Source organism: Sus scrofa, chromosome 9 (genome assembly GCF_054392235.1).
Source record: "Sus scrofa isolate SSC_HxYL_T2T_F1_AM1 chromosome 9, Sscrofa_HxYL_maternal_Yorkshire_Landrace_v2.0, whole genome shotgun sequence".
Classification (NCBI taxonomy): domain Eukaryota; kingdom Metazoa; phylum Chordata; class Mammalia; order Artiodactyla; family Suidae; genus Sus; species Sus scrofa.
In genome coordinates, this window is record NC_139391.1 from 96,176,563 (window position 1) to 96,192,148 (window position 15,586).

General features: G+C 45.8%; 2 protein-coding genes across 4 annotated transcripts in view; one reads left to right on the forward strand and one right to left on the reverse strand.

Moving 5' to 3' along the window:
- Positions 1–15,586, reverse strand: part of TOMM7 (translocase of outer mitochondrial membrane 7) — a 346,781-nt gene that overhangs the window by 265,741 nt on the left and 65,454 nt on the right. The window lies entirely within an intron of this gene.
- IL6 (interleukin 6) lies at positions 8,943–13,354 on the forward strand. Its single transcript, NM_214399.1, has 5 exons — positions 8,943–9,024; positions 9,193–9,383; positions 10,520–10,633; positions 11,344–11,490; positions 12,766–13,354. Exons 1-5 carry the CDS (start codon positions 9,006–9,008, stop codon positions 12,931–12,933), a joined length of 639 nt encoding a protein of 212 aa, NP_999564.1. The 5' UTR covers positions 8,943–9,005; the 3' UTR covers positions 12,934–13,354.

Genomic DNA, 15,586 nt, shown 5'->3' on the forward strand with positions numbered 1-15,586 from the left:
ACAGTCAGCTCCTCTGAGCCTGAACCAGCCAAACCCATCACACCTCTGCCTGGGCTGCATCCTGGTCTCACAGCCTCCAAATCCACCTCCCTCTCCAATCTCCTAGGGACTTCTTGCTGCTCATTTGGATTAAACACTTTCATCATGTCACTGCTTTCCTCAAACTATCTTCTTTGGCTCCCTATTCCTTTTGCTTCTGCCCTGCTTCCAGAACCACCCTCCATAAGCAGGTCTACTAAATAAGAATTGGGAGGCTTAACCAATAAAAATAAAAGATACCCAGTTAAATCTGAATTTCAAAGGAATAAGGAATACATTTATAGCATAAGTATATCCCATGCAATATTTGGTACATACTTATACTAAAAAATTATTTGTCATATATCTTAAATTTATCTGGACATCATGTGTTTTATGTTGTAACCCTACACCAAATATATCCAGGACATTTGACCTCTCCTCCCGAACACCAGCAAGCATCTTCACAATTCTGGGAGCCTGCATGATCTCAGGTAAGTCTCTGAGCTTCAGAGTCCTCATCCATAAAATGAAGCTAATAACTGCCACTTTTATAGAGTGGAATTTAAATGAACTAATGTGTGTAAAGCAACTGGTCCAATACCTAGCATTCATCAAATACCTGATTGATTCCCCCATGTCAATCCTCAAATACTCAAAATACCTTAGAAGGAAAACCATACTATGGTTATGGAATCCAAGGGCCAGGAGTCCTCCTAGGACATCACCATGTATGTCCAAATTCTCCCAAATAGGTACTTGTGACTGTATTTTTAAAGAAGTCAGCAGCAGAGGTTAGTGTTAGGGGATGCTGAAATATCCAGTCGTAGTCCATTCCAGCATCTCAGAGTCCTCCAGAGAGGCCAGGGCTGTCTACTTCTTACCAAAACACCTCCTCCAGTCATGCTCAAGGGAGGGCATCTGCTTAGTGGTGGGTCTACCTTCAGCTCCCACAGGAAATGCAGTTTCCTTCCACAAGCAACACAATCCCAGCAGGTGGAAACCAGAACTGGAGATGGAAAGGGGAGGAATGTTGCCAGACTATAAACATCTTATCAAGATGTACATTTTATTCTTCTCTGTAGAACAGGCCCCTGTAAGGAATCTCAAGGTACTAGGGGAAATGAAACACACAAGATGAGAAGAAAGGATTTTGTCATCACCTGCGACAACTCCCCATCCATCATAAAACCAAGAGCAGTGAACTACCGATCAATGTCCTGTGCAAGAACCAACTGGAGCTTAGCTACATCAAGTTACCAGAACAAGCTGAGAAGCAGGCATCAGTTGAACTACAAATTTCACCTTCATGATGTCAAACAATCAGCAAGACTTACTGATTTAGAGGTTATGCTATTCCACAAACAACTGATAAGTTAATGCCATGGGAAACTCAGGGAATGGTTTAAATGCATCTCACCCCCATTAAGATATGAACCCTTTCCCCAGTGCCTTGGGCCATGAGCAGTGACCATTTGCAGCGGCCATCAACAAACCTCACTCCATGTTTCTCTTCTCAACCGTGACCTGTATAGCCATTATTTACATCATGTCTACTCAGAGAATTATCCAGAATGTTAAACACAAAGCAGTACGAAAAAAAGAAAAGCAGGTTATAAAACACTGTGTATAGAATTTTTTAGGAGTTCCTATTGTGGCACAGTGGAAACAAGTCTGACTAGTATCAGTGAGGATGCAGGTCCGACACCTGGCCTCACTAAATGTGTCGGGGATCTGGCGTTGCTGTGAGCTGTGGTATAGGTCGCAGATGCAGCTCGGATCCCACCTAGCTGTGGCTGTGGTGTAGGCTGGCAGCTGTAGCTCCAATTCGACCCCTAGCCCAGAAACCTCCATATGCTGCAGGTGTGGCCCTAAAAAAGGGAAGAAAAAAAAAATACTATGTATGGAATTTTTCTACTTCCCTTACATTTATAGATGTATTGCTACACAGAAAAATGACAAGAGTGACTACAGCATGGTGCTAACAATGATTACAATGGGATGATGAGATTATTTTTCACTTTTTGGGGCCTATATCTATTTTCTCAATTTTCTACATTGAACAGGTTATTACTCGCATAGTTCTTTCTTAAGTTAAAAACAACTATATTTTGGAGTTCCTTTCATGGTTCAGCGGTTAACAAACCCAACTAGCATCCATGAGGATGAGGGTTTGATCCCTGACCTCACTCAGTGGGTTAAGGATCCAGCATTGCTGTGGCTGTGGCATGGGCCGGAGGCTACATCTCTGATTGGACCCCTAGCCTTGGGTGTGGCCCTAAAAAGACAAAAAAAAAAAAAAGAAACCCAAAAATCAGTTACATTTAAAAATATTGATATGTTCCTTCCTGTATGACAATTAAGAAATCCGCTAGATCCTGACATTCAGGGCTTTGGTGTCTTTCCAATCAGTTTAGTCAGCCTGAGGCCACCAAGATCCAGAGCATGTCAAAATGGGTGGTACCCCAACCAGCCCCAAGAGGTCTCTGGGTGTGAACCAGGAAACAAAAGCAGACATTTGGACTTTCAAGAACTATTTCTTAATTTAGAGTCTCCCATACCTATAGTTCCATTAAAAGGGGGCTCTGGATTATCAAGCATAGCTAATGGAAATGCACAGCATCACAGAATGTTGGAGAGAGGAGGCAATTTAGAGAACATCCCTCTAATGGAGCCCTGAGACGGAAGAGTACTTTGCCCCAGATCCTCTAGTTGATCAAAAGATTTTGCTGGCAGCAAAAAGCTGCAAGTTCCTTCCAAATCCTGCAATCTAAGACAAGCCGGGAAGGCTAGAGGGGTCTTTACAAGACTAACCAACAGAGTGGCCACACAATATCGGATAGATAAAGCTCAGAACATAAATCTCCTCAGAAACCTATCAGACTCCATACCTTATGTAGTCTGGAGCCAGGGTAAACTAACTTGACACAGGAAAAGGAGTATATCTTCCAGTCTCTTTGTTGACTGTCCCAGGACAGGAGACGCTGAGACAGTTAGCAGCCACTTCTTAAGCACCAAGGCTCCAAACAAACCTCTAAGGATACAGTCTCCCTTCTAAAAGTTCACCGCCTCCCAAGAAAAGTATCACCAAAAGACAGCTTCAAATGCCAGGTGGAGGACACCATTTCCACGCATCCTGATCACGCGCCAAGCAAACTGGTATGATAGATCATGCCTGTCCTCCTATCACTACCTCTCATCCACATGGCAGTAGCACACGAGAAACATGGGCTCCAGAGCGGGAGCTATAGGCCCATCAGCCCCCAGAGTCCTTAAGCGACACAACGCTTCTGCTCAGACACAAAGCACAATACAAGGGGAGCTACAGGTCTAGGAGACCAAAGTGACAGCAGACCCCCAGCTTCCTGGGTCCCCAGACCTCTAAGGCCACCCTTACACAGTGAGGGCAGTATCCCCTGGAGCTGTGGCTATGGTGTGTAGGTCAAGGACTCTGAGCCAACTAGACCCACATCCATACATAGGTACATAGAATCAATAGCTTGAAGAAATTATCCGTGATTCATTGATATGCTTACCTGGATCTGAATTCTTCTATAATACTGTTAATTAATGCTGGTGGATCTTCCTTCAGGAATAATAAACCCCAATGGCTCAGGTACAGAGCATTATCATAGAAATTACAGTGTATCGTAGAAATTATTCCACCGTGAAGACTAGAGTCTTTCCCCACCTTCATGGATTCAGCTCATTAAGTAGAACACATATGAAGCATAGTCCAAAGAGACAAAGACATTCTCTTTTCAGAAAATAAGTAGTAAAAGGGTCTGGGAGAGAGGTAAAATACGTCATAGGTAGGCCAGCAGAATCCCCTGGTATTACCATTACATGTGATGCTTTCAGATGGGTTGTTAGTACCTCAATTTTGAGGGAAAAGAGTGAAAGAAACCAGCCAATGCTTTTGCATGCTTAGTTTCTGCTCATGACACTAAACTCAAGAGAACTGAGACCTTTGGAGAAACCAAAGATGGTTCAAATGACTCGTGAGAATAAATTAACTCAGTACTCCTTGCTGATGAGGTGAAGTTTCCTAACTGTAAAGCAGAACCAGGAGCTACCAATACAGAAGACCTACCCCCAGATGGGAAAGAGATAAAGCACTGAAACTCAGCCTGAGGGACCTCCCCAGCCTTGGGGCACAGGGCTGTGGGGCTCCTCCAGGATCAGCAAATAAGACCTCATTACCAAATGAGCATCAGAGCAGCTGGCTTATTAACCTCTGGAGTTCCAGGCACTCTCCTCCAGGCCTGGAGACCAGGAGGAAGGGGGACTTGGGGAGAGGGAGGGATCCCCAAGGTAGGGGAGTCCACATTGTTGCCCCAGGAGAAGCCACTTCCCTCCTAAGATGCCTGGGATTTTCCACTTCGGCAGGGCGGTAACCAGCACATTGCAACGAGAGCCCAGAATGGATGACCTTCCTGCACAATTTTGGATCGGAAACCCAGCAGGGCAGGAGAGCCAGCACAGCTCCAGCACACCTTTGCCCTCCAGAAAGCTGGGCCAGTCCCAGGGAGCTTCAGTAGGAGCTCCAGGAGCTAAGGTTGTGAGGGCCAGGACTGAGACTGGACCAGCCTGGGGACTGCCCAGAGCTTTGGTCTCCAGGCCTGGCCACCCTCCAAGATCAGCCAGCTCTTTCCTAGTAGTCATACTGCATGTCCCTAAAGTAATGCTACCATTTTCCCCCAAGCAAAGACTCTTCTCAGAGACTTACAGGCCTGATATCTGTTCAGTGGGACTCAGTCTCAGAAGGAGTTGTTCAATAACCCACTGTTTCAGTGTATAGACTTCTTTGGACCTAGTGAAACTAGAATGCAGTGACAAGTGAAACTGCATTCTGAGAGCGACTGCAAGTTCCCTAGCACCCAGTGACTTCCCTTTTTTCTTGGGATACTCCCTCCCACTAAATCACAGAACCTACCCACCCCTACCCACCAGAATAAAGACAGAGTGCAACCCCCCAATTTAACCTGTGAGATGTGGACAGTTCTTCTCCTGAGAGCTTAACACTAAAGGGAAGTTACTTTTTCCCCTTCACCCCAGATGCACTTCTGGGCTTTCTGAACTGGACTCTACCAACATGTAGAAGAGCAGTCATGAGCAGTAATTTCAAGGGGCACAGGCAGGGCCAGCCAACCCTAGATGAGGGTAAAGAGGCAAAGCTCCTTGGTATTCCTTCTTCCTCCCCAGGTATTCCCATTTGTCAGATCTCTCTTGGTCTCAGCTGGTAGTCACTTCAAATCACTGATGATACAATCTAGCAGTTGAGGTTATTAGTTAATAAATGCCAACATCATGGCATTTCCTAGTCATATGTGCACATTAAAATATGAGGGATGAGATCGCCAAGGGGAAAATCCATTGAGATCCAAAGGAAGGAAACTATTGGTGGAGTTACAGACATTGCATTAATTCTCCGGAGCGAAGGTGAACCCTTTCCCCCACAGGCAAATGCCAGCTCAAGGACAGGATACTAACAAAAACCCTAGATGCTGGCAATGTGCCAAGTGGCAGACCCTGTCCTCCAACCTCCCCACACAGTGCATTCCTGCCCCCACACAATTTGCCCTGTCCTGGCTGCCAGAAGCACAAGGTCTGAGATTAGGTCAGGCCCCCTCTCCCTTAAGGACCACTTTCAAGATTTTGATTGAATAATAATGATGGCCATGGATAGGGAAGGCTGCAAGCTTCTGTCATTAAAAAAACAAAACAATAAAACAAAACAAAACAAAACCTTAGCAGAAAGCTTTGAAAATGCTGTAGGAACACAATGCAAGCTGGGCTCACTGTCTCAGTTGAAAGACCAGGTTTGGGGATCTTAATGTTCTCAAAACACTAGAAAGAGAGAGAGAGGAGAAATCACTTTTTTTCCCCTTCATCTTCCACTTTCAACAGAACATGGTCTCATTTCTTCAGAGGAAAAATGACTGAGAGACCAGCTGACCAGCATAGTGGTCTAGCTCATTCATAAGAAAGATGCCACGTGGACTGCTTGACAGAGCTGAGCTGGAAGAGTTCTCCAAGGCAGAGACCCCGAGCCAAGGAATGTCACAAAGAGCAAGTGTTAATTGCAGGATTACTGTGCTTCAGGAATTTTTCACACTTCATCTCATTCATCTTCACCACAAGCAAGAGGGAGGAAGTGCTGTTATCCAAGTTTTACAGATGAGCAACCAAGGGCACAGATCTTTAGGGTAACTTAGCAAGGGTCACACAGCAAGTGATAGAACTGGGCTTTACACCCAAGCTGTGTGAAGTCAAAAGCCTGTGCTCTACCATGGGCCCACCCATAGCGAATTGACTAGGTGACATCCAGACAATGGGAAATTACAGTGTGTGTGTATCTGTGTACAAGTGTGTGTGTGCGTGTATGCGTGTACATAACACATAAACCAATAATATAAATACAGAGGTGGGTACCTAGGTAGCTAAAAAAACTTTACCCAGATAAGGTAACAGGATTTAGTTGAAAACTAAAGGAGAGGAACTGGAAGGAAAAGAGACTTACCTTTCCCTGCATGCCCTAATATTCTGTTTGAACATTACATCATGTACATGTACTTCCTATTCTAAAATTTTTAACCTAGAAGAAAAATCTGGGAGTTCCCGTCGTGGCTCAGTGGTTAATGAATCTGACTAGCATCCATGAGGACGCGGGTTTGATCCCTGGCCTTCTCAGTGGGTAAAGGATCCAGCGTTGCCATGAGCTGTGGTGTAGGTTGCCAACACAGGTCAGACCCTGCGTTGCTGTGGTTGTGGCCGGCAGCTGCAACTCTGATTTGACCCCTCCTGGGAACCTCCATATGCCACAGGTGCGGCCCTAAAAACCAAAAAAAAAAAAAAAGAGAGAGGGAGAGAGAGAAAGAAAGAAAAGAAAAATGTGTACATCATGTCACTAAGTATTTGAAACCTCCCGCTGCCCCCATCCCCAACCTGGCCCTGGCTGCACTCATGGCCTATGGACGTTCCCAGGCCAGGGAATGAATCTGAGCCTCAGCTATGATCTATGCCACAACTGCGGCAATGCCAGATCCTTAACTGGATGGGCCAGGCAGGGGATAGAACTCACGCTGTCACAGAGACAAGCCAGATCATTAACCTACTGAGCCACAGAGGGAACTCCTCATATTTTCTGAAAAATAGAAATGTGAGAAGAAGCAATCCCACACTAGAGAGGCCTATCACATGCATCACAGGGGAGCCAGGAGAGGTGGCCTTGTTCAGTGCTGGAGGGTTGTCTGGTAGAGTTTAAGTTGCACAAGACCCAAGAGCACTAAAAGCGAAACCATTCAGCCATCCTCCCATTTTCATTTTCAAACACTCAAAACCCCGCTACCACCACTGCAGCTCCTGCCTCTCTATTTAGAAAGTCAGGTGAAAGAATGGATGACCTCACTTTCCTCAACAGGCAGGTCCCAACATGTTGTGAACAAAACAAAACTTGAGTAAATCGATTCATATTTTAAATACCCTAGCTGAGGTCTTTGTTTTAGCAATCCTGACAAGATCCTCTTTGCGAAGCAAACCCAAGCAGATTGTGATGTTAACACTGTTTTGCAAACAAACAAACAAAATTTTTTTGGTATCCTGCAAGTGTCCTAGCTTCAGCCTGGAATCAGTCTTAAGAGCTGTCCGGGTGTCTGGGCAACTGGTGGGGGAACCTGGTATAGAGCCCATTTGTGTGAAACCAAGGACCCTCCTGCAAGAGATACCACTGTAGGGGCAAAGGGAGCCTGTACAAGCTCAACCTAGTATGGAAGCCTGGGGCTTTGGAGAGAAAGTGTGATTCTGAACCTGGAGCCCTGCTCTATCAGACTACTATTCAGCCGCCTCTGGATTCAAATCAAGTCATACAGCAGAAGGGAGCTATGAACACACGCTGCAAAAAATGCCACAAGGTCCTCCTTTGACATCCTATCAAAGAGGTGAGTAGTATTCTCCCCACTTCTGCCCTAAGCCCAGGGAGTGTCAGTAAAGTTAGGGCTCCAGTAGACCCAGCATGCCCTCGGGGTCCTCATGGCTCCCCAGTGGGAAGAGGATCACCCTGGTGCCTGCAGTGGGGACCAGCAGCACAAGACAACCCCCTTGGCCCAGAGATCAAAGTCTTCACTGGGAGGGTCTCCAAAAGGCCACTATGAAGTGAGTAGGGCTGTCGCTGACCTGGCCGAAGTGGGTTTGAGCAGGCAAGGAGGAAACCGGCAGAAGCTACGTCGTGGCCAAAAGGAGTCATTCATGTATGTACCCACATTGCACCTGGAGATTCCTAGAGACAACTGCAGTCAGGACGTTCTGCAACAGCTGGTCACAGCGAGAGCAAGGAAAAAGTACTGCAGAGGGCTTGTAGTGTCTTCTTTCTAACCCCAAGGGGGTGGGCTGTAAGGTGGTCTGGGGAAACTCAGGCCAGAATATCTTAAGGGTTTTTTTACAAACATGAAATAAACTGGAATACTAAATCCTAGCTGGTTCATCTGGTAATTATTTTTTTAATCATAGTCAGCCTTAGCTTTTCCTGACCCCCCAGCCCTGTAAAACTTCGTGCATGACTTCAGCTTTACTTTTCTTCTCAAGACATGTCAATGTGCTGAGTCACTAAAAAAAAAAAAAAAAAAAAAGAAAAGAAGAAAGAAAAAAAGCAAAAGAGAAAAAACAGAAAGTGAAGGAAAAATGATCCGGCTTCTGAGGACTAGCCTTGGTAATGACCTAAGTGGCACTTTTTTCCCTGGTTGTGATTCCTGTGATGCTAAAGGACGTCACATTGCACAATCTTAATAAGGTTTCCAATCAGCCCCACCCGCTCTGGCCCCACCCCCACCCTCCAACAAAGATTTATCAAATGTGGGATTTTCCCATGAGTCTCAATATTAGAGTCTCAACCCCCAATAAATATGAGACTGGGGATGTCTGAGGCTCAGTCTGCCCTCGAGCCCACCAGGAACGAAAGAGAGCTCCATCTGCCCTCCAGGAACCCAGCTATGAACTCCCTCTCCACAAGTAAGTGAAGGAAATCCCTAGCCTTGGAACTGCCTGGCAGCCGTGCCTGGCGAGGGAGGGGGTGTGTATCCGCTGCTGCGAGAGCTGGCGGGCGGCCAGCAGCCAGAAGCACAGCTCCCCCAGTGGTGCAGTCTGCTCACTGGCTGCTCTCCCTTCCCTCCGGCACAGGCGCCTTCAGTCCAGTCGCCTTCTCCCTGGGGCTGCTTCTGGTGATGGCTACTGCCTTCCCTACCCCGGGACGCCTGGAAGAAGATGCCAAAGGTGATGCCACCTCAGACAAAATGCTCTTCACCTCTCCGGACAAAACTGAAGAACTCATTAAGTACATCCTCGGCAAAATCTCTGCAATGAGAAAGGAGGTGGGTAGGCTCGCCTGAGGGAGATGAAGGGCCCCTGTAGGTGGTCATCTCCTCGGCCTTGGATGTGAACAGCGGCTCCTGCTTTTGGTGGGGAGGGGAAGGTCTTTGCTGGGTTCTGGGACAGCTTCGATCTGAAGCCAAAGGGGCAGGCTGTGTTTTTTAATTTCTCCTCTGCTGCTGGTCTCAGGTAGTTCCTTTTCCTCCGGGGAAAATATACTGCGGGGCTGGAATCCATGCCTCAAGTCTCATTCGCATTTCCATGCTTGGCATGAGCTGAGAGTCACACTCACTGCCTCTCAGGATTTCCTCTTCTCTAACCAAAAAATAAGGCCTGTCAATCTTCTTTGCGTTCCTTGGACTTGGGGGGAGCATTTAAAAGCACCACTGAAATGACTGTTCAGCTTCTCAGGACAGTCACTGTACTTTTAGATTACGCCAGCTCAGTGGTTAGGGACTCCCCAGAGTCATTCCGGCAAATAAGATGCATACCTGACAGCCCACCAAAGTGGCAAAATCCTAGGTAGGTTAAAGCAGCTCCCAAGCTTAAAATGTAAGGGAGTTTGGCTCTGTTTGGTAGAAAGGAAAGAACACAGGAGAGGAGATTGGGAGCCTCAAATTTGGTTCTGATCTGTTGAACCTGCTTTGTGATCTCGGGCAAATTCCCTACCACCTGTGCGCCCCATCTGCAAAATTATGGATTTAGACTAGATGATCTGAAAGGCTCTTCCAGCTGGCACATTCTATGGCTCAAATTATACTCACCCAATTATCATCAAAATTCCTGTCATTTATTAAGGATCCACTATGTGCCAGGCACTTTACAGATAAATATTATATTAAGATATAAATATTATATCTTATCCTCACAGTAAACTTACAAGGGAGGTGTTTCATTATCCCCAACTAGGAGAGTTAGGGGCACTGAGACTTGGAATAGGTAATATGCCTGAAGGCAGAGGGGAGGTCAGAATGGAACCCAGGGGTGCCCATTCTCCACTTGTTTGCCTGGATGCGAATGGGTTCTGACTCCACTTTTCTTAGAGAACTTCCTGGCCATGGTAGATCATGAATCAGCCCTCTAGTGGTGTTTGTTTTGGGAGCACTTATATGATAACAGCTCTGATACTCTTTCCCAGATGTGTGAGAAGTATGAGAAGTGTGAAAACAGCAAGGAGGTACTGGCAGAAAACAACCTGAACCTTCCAAAAATGGCAGAAAAAGACGGATGCTTCCAATCTGGGTTCAATCAGGTATGGATGCATTACATTCACTTTTAGCTGCTCCCCAGTCCAAAGTTCTTCTTCTTATAACTGGTGTCTGTACACATGTAGACCAAGCAGGCATCAAAAGTAGGGGAGAAATGTGAAGAACATCAGGTAAATTTCCTGAGGAGGCCAACTTAAATGTTATTAAAGGCAACTTATTTTTGAATGACCTGGTCAGAGGTAGCTCCTCGGTGTTGGGATTTTCACAGCTGTCAAAGGGGTTAGAACAGCCCACAGGTTTAGCTAGTTCATCCTGGGTGTGATGGTCCAGGGAGGTTTATCCTCCTTGTTGCCTGTAGCAGGATCCAGTCCTAATCTCCCCACTGAGAAAGTTCTCTGCACCCTCTCCCTCCAGACAGTGAGATAACCTGCTTATTCCATAAAACGAGGTTTCAGTCCAACCGTGGCAAAGGCATGAGGGCAGCCAGAGGGAAGAGCGATTCAGAGGAAGGATATTTGCCACAGTCTAGCATCTGTGGGGCTTTGGGTAAAATGAAGTGGTGCCTCTGCACTGATCACATGTTTTAAATGGGGCTGCTGATGCTGTCTGATGTCTCAAAGCATGATCCCTAAGAAGTATTTGAGGCTCCCTGGAGCGACACAGGGAGAAGTTGTTGAATTATGGCAGTTTTAACTTTTAAAATCACTTATGTCTTCCTAGCAATAACCAATCTTCCCACCATCTTTCCTCTTAGGAGACCTGCTTGATGAGAATCACCACCGGTCTTGTGGAGTTTCAGATATACCTGGACTACCTCCAGAAAGAGTATGAGAGCAATAAGGGAAATGTCGAGGCTGTGCAGATTAGTACCAAAGCACTGATCCAGACCCTGAGGCAAAAGGTGAGTTTCCTTGTCCCCTCACTTGGCGCAAAGAAGTCAGCCTAGACAACCCGACTGTGCAAAGTCAATTCTAAGAGATGGCCGCATGCAAGAAAAGGGTCTGAGAAGTACTTCCTGACAGTTAAAACTTTTGCTTTTTGGTTCTTTTCTGCAAAAGGCATCAATAACTATATTTAAAACTCTGTTAAATGGGGTGGGTTTTAATATCAACTTTTAAAAGCTTGAGGAATAAGCAAAAAAAAAATCTGAAGAGGCAGAAGAAAACACACCCAATCCTGCTTAGTGATCCGTAATAACAAAGAACAGAGAGCACAAAAATTATATTCATGTTGCCAAGTGACATTCTTGTTATTACAGTAGTTTCCACTCCTTTCCCTTAATCTTTTGCCAGCAGAGTTAATGCTGAAAAATGGCTAAAGGCTGGAAGAGCAGTACTTACAAGTTTTGGTCACTACCAGCTGGCCACTCAAACGCCACATGGTAGGGGCTTGATGGCACAGGGTGTGGATGAGCCCCAGCACCAACAGAAGGGTCCTGGTTGGAGAAGTGGGCACATGGGTGCTAATCCTGCCTCTCCCTTTTTTTAGCCGTTTGCCTTAAATCAGGCCTGCTCCCACATTAATGTGCACATGAGTTTCCCTGGGGGATCTTGTTACAATGTGAAGTCTGATTCAGTAGGTCTGGGGTGAGACCTGAGACTCATATTTCTAACAAGCTCCTCATGATGCTGAGGCTGCAGTGTTCCAGGATCACCCTTAGAGGGGCAAGGCCTTTCACAATTACTTGGCCCCATGTCAGTGGTTCTACAAAAAATACTCCCAGCCTCCTTATACTATCAGAGCAGTTGACTCTTAATAGATGCTGTATGGATGGTTGAGAGGGAAACCAGAGACAAGTAATTAGGGTTAGAGGGCCCTGAAGAACTTATTAAAAACGGCTTTAAGTAAAAGTTCTTCATTTATCTACTGAATTCCAACTATGTGCCAGGCATTCCTTAGGATAACAGAAAACAAGTAAGGTACTATGGCTGCCCACGGATGCTCAATGGCCTAACAGAGATGGGCAGCAAAGGGATGTGTAGAGCTCAGTTGCTATGGGAGAGCTGCAGGCTGGGTGGGCTCAGAGGAGAGGCACCTCCCCCTGTCTGGGCGAGTCACAGCCCCAGTTCACACCTTCCCCCAAATGTGAACCTCCTCCCACAGGCCAGAGCATCCCTCCACTGCAGAGGATTCATTCAATATTAAAACAATTATTTGTGTTTTCTTTTCCCTTCAGGGAAAGAATCCAGACAAAGCCACCACCCCTAACCCCACCACAAATGCCGGCCTGCTGGATAAGCTGCAGTCACAGAACGAGTGGATGAAGAACACAAAGATCATTCTCATCCTGCGCAGCCTTGAGGATTTCCTGCAGTTCAGCCTGAGGGCCATTCGGATAATGTAGCTGGGGCACCTGAGATTGATGCCGTCCACGGGCATTCCCTCCTCTGGTCAGAAACCTGTCCACTGGGCACATAACTTATGTTGTTCTCTATGAAGAACTAAAAGTATGAGCGTTAGGACACTATTTTAATTATTTTAATTTATTGATATTTAAATATGTGATGTCGAGTTAATTTATATAAGTGATAGATATTTATATTTTTATTAAGTGCCACTTGAAATATTTTATGTATTTGTTTTGAAAAAGTAACGTAAAATGGCTACACGGCTTGAAGATCCTTGTTGTTTCAGAGCCAGGTTGTTTCTTGGAGTGTGTAGGCTTACCTCAAATAAATTGCTAACTTATACGTATTTTTAAAAGAAATATTTATATTGTATTTATATAAAGTTTAAGTTGTTTTTATACCAATAAACACCTTTTTAAAAAAAAAAAAGATTAGCAACGAAGGCTCTCTGTGTCCTGTGAATCTTCGTATAAACAATTTTCTGTCACCACCATAAAAAATGCTGCCATCACCCAGAGAACAATATAACTGAGCACCTGCTGTATGCCAGACACCAAGCAAAATATGTTGCATCCCTCATAACTAATACTAGTCCTTGCACTTTCTTTTTTTTTTTTTTTTTTTTGGCTGTGGGAAGGTAAGTAATTCCCTCAGTCGCCCAGCTGGAAGGAAAGGCACAGGCCCAGATTTGAAATCCAGCTCTACCTGCATCCGGCCCCCTTCTCTTAACCTTTAGGTCCCATTGCCTCCCACAGAGAACTGAGAGATGATGTAGAAAACCTCATGACAACACAGGGAAGACATTTAAAGGTGCCATCAAAAGCCTGTTAAGATGGTACAGCCACTTGTAGAAGACACAACGCTGTGCAGGCTTCCAAATAACAAGCAGATGTTCTACTGCCTCGTCTGGGTTCCTCACACACTCACACACCGGGCTGTCACAGCACTGACCACACTGTACCACACCTTCAAATGGACGGATTTTTCTTTTCACCTAGCATGTGGGCTCCTCACGAAGGCAGATTCTATTGTATTTATCTTTGCCTCCTGAGCCCATGGCCTGGAACACAAACAGGAGGCACCATTACCCATCGCTGAATGATGAAACCACACGTAGATGATCAAATCTAAGGCACCTCTGTTCTCAGGGACATGTATTTTTGGTCAACGAATGGGAAAATTACAAATACTGTGTACTTATGCAGCTGTATCTTAAAGAAAAAACAGCCAGACTTAGGATGAAACATCCTAAGACCTTCTAGAGGAGGCAGTGAACAGACTGTGCATATATAGCTGCCTCCATTTTCTTTCCCAGCAGCTCCTTCCTCCACCCTCTCCCTCACCCGTGTTGAGAGGGGTGGTAAGAGAAGTTATCTGGGTAAGTGCACATGGCCCCTCCACCCTACCTCAGCACTGTGTTGGGAATTTGGCAAAGATTTCCCCTTTGCAACTCCAGCCATGTTAAATATCTGTCTTCTAATAAAGCTTTCCCACCCTCTAACCACCACGGACATCTTCCTCCAGGGCAGGGGTTCTGCTGGGCAAGGGAAAGTCCACAGGGGTCCAGAAGTGAGAAGAGTTAAGCAAGAGAAGAGCCACACACTCTGATTTCTAGAAACCATGTATCATAAGCAGGCTTCCCCAAATTAGAGCCAAATCAAAAAAAACAAAGAGAGGGAGTTCCCTTCGTGGCTCAGAGGTTAACGAACCCGACTAGGACCCATAAGGATTCAGGTTTGATCCCTGGCCTTGCTGGGAACAAAGAGAAGTAGCAGTCAACCAACCTCCATTCTTTTTTTTGTCTTTTTGCCTTTTCTAGGGCCGCTTCTACGGCATATGGAGATTCCCAGGTTGGGGTCTAATTGGAGCCGTAGCCACAGGCCTACACCAGAGCCACAACAACTTGGGATCTGAGCCGTGTCTGCGACCTACACCACAGCTCATGGCACCGCTGGATCCTTAACCCACTGAGTAAGGCCAGGGATCGAACCTGCAAACTCATGGTTCCTAGTCGGATTCGTTAACCACTGCGCCACGACGGGAACTCCCAACCTCCATTCTTCAAACGAAAATGTGTGGAGTGCCACATACGTCAGGTGATGCTGGGAATGCAAAGTTGCACAAGTAGACATGTCTGCTCACGTGGTTTACACTCTGGAAGGGAAAACAGATATTTAACGAAAGATGTAAACGTGATGAAGTTTACAAAAGAGAAATGTGAGGTACACAGAGAACCTATACTGGGAGCACCAATAGCAGAGGGACCCAAGTAAGCCTTGGGAGGGCAGTCATGAAGGCTTAATTGAGGAAGAGAGTTTTGGACTGAGACATGAAAGATAGGCCAGGATGGGTGGAAAGAGCATTGCAGCCCAAGGGACCAGCATGTGTAGAGGTTTGAGTCAACAAAGAACACACTAGGGTTGAAATCATGAAATTATGTTACTTCCAGGCATAAAGAATGAGAAGTGGAATTGTTGTGAGTGAGTAGAGAGGGAGGCTGGCACCAGAGGGCTGACAGCATCAGAAGTCATATTAGTATAAAATTATATTAATATAAAATATAGGAGTTCCCATCGTGGCGCAGTGGTTAACGAATCCGTCTAGGAACCATGAGGTTGCGGGTTCCATCCCTGCCCTTGCTCAGTGGGT

Excerpts from the sequence above, each read along its gene's own strand:
- IL6 (NM_214399.1), top strand. Across the intron at positions 9,384-10,519 it reads TCTCTGCAATGAGAAAGGAG|ATGTGTGAGAAGTATGAGAA; the intron begins GTGGGTAGGCTC and ends ACTCTTTCCCAG. Across the intron at positions 10,634-11,343 it reads TCCAATCTGGGTTCAATCAG|GAGACCTGCTTGATGAGAAT; the intron begins GTATGGATGCAT and ends CTTTCCTCTTAG.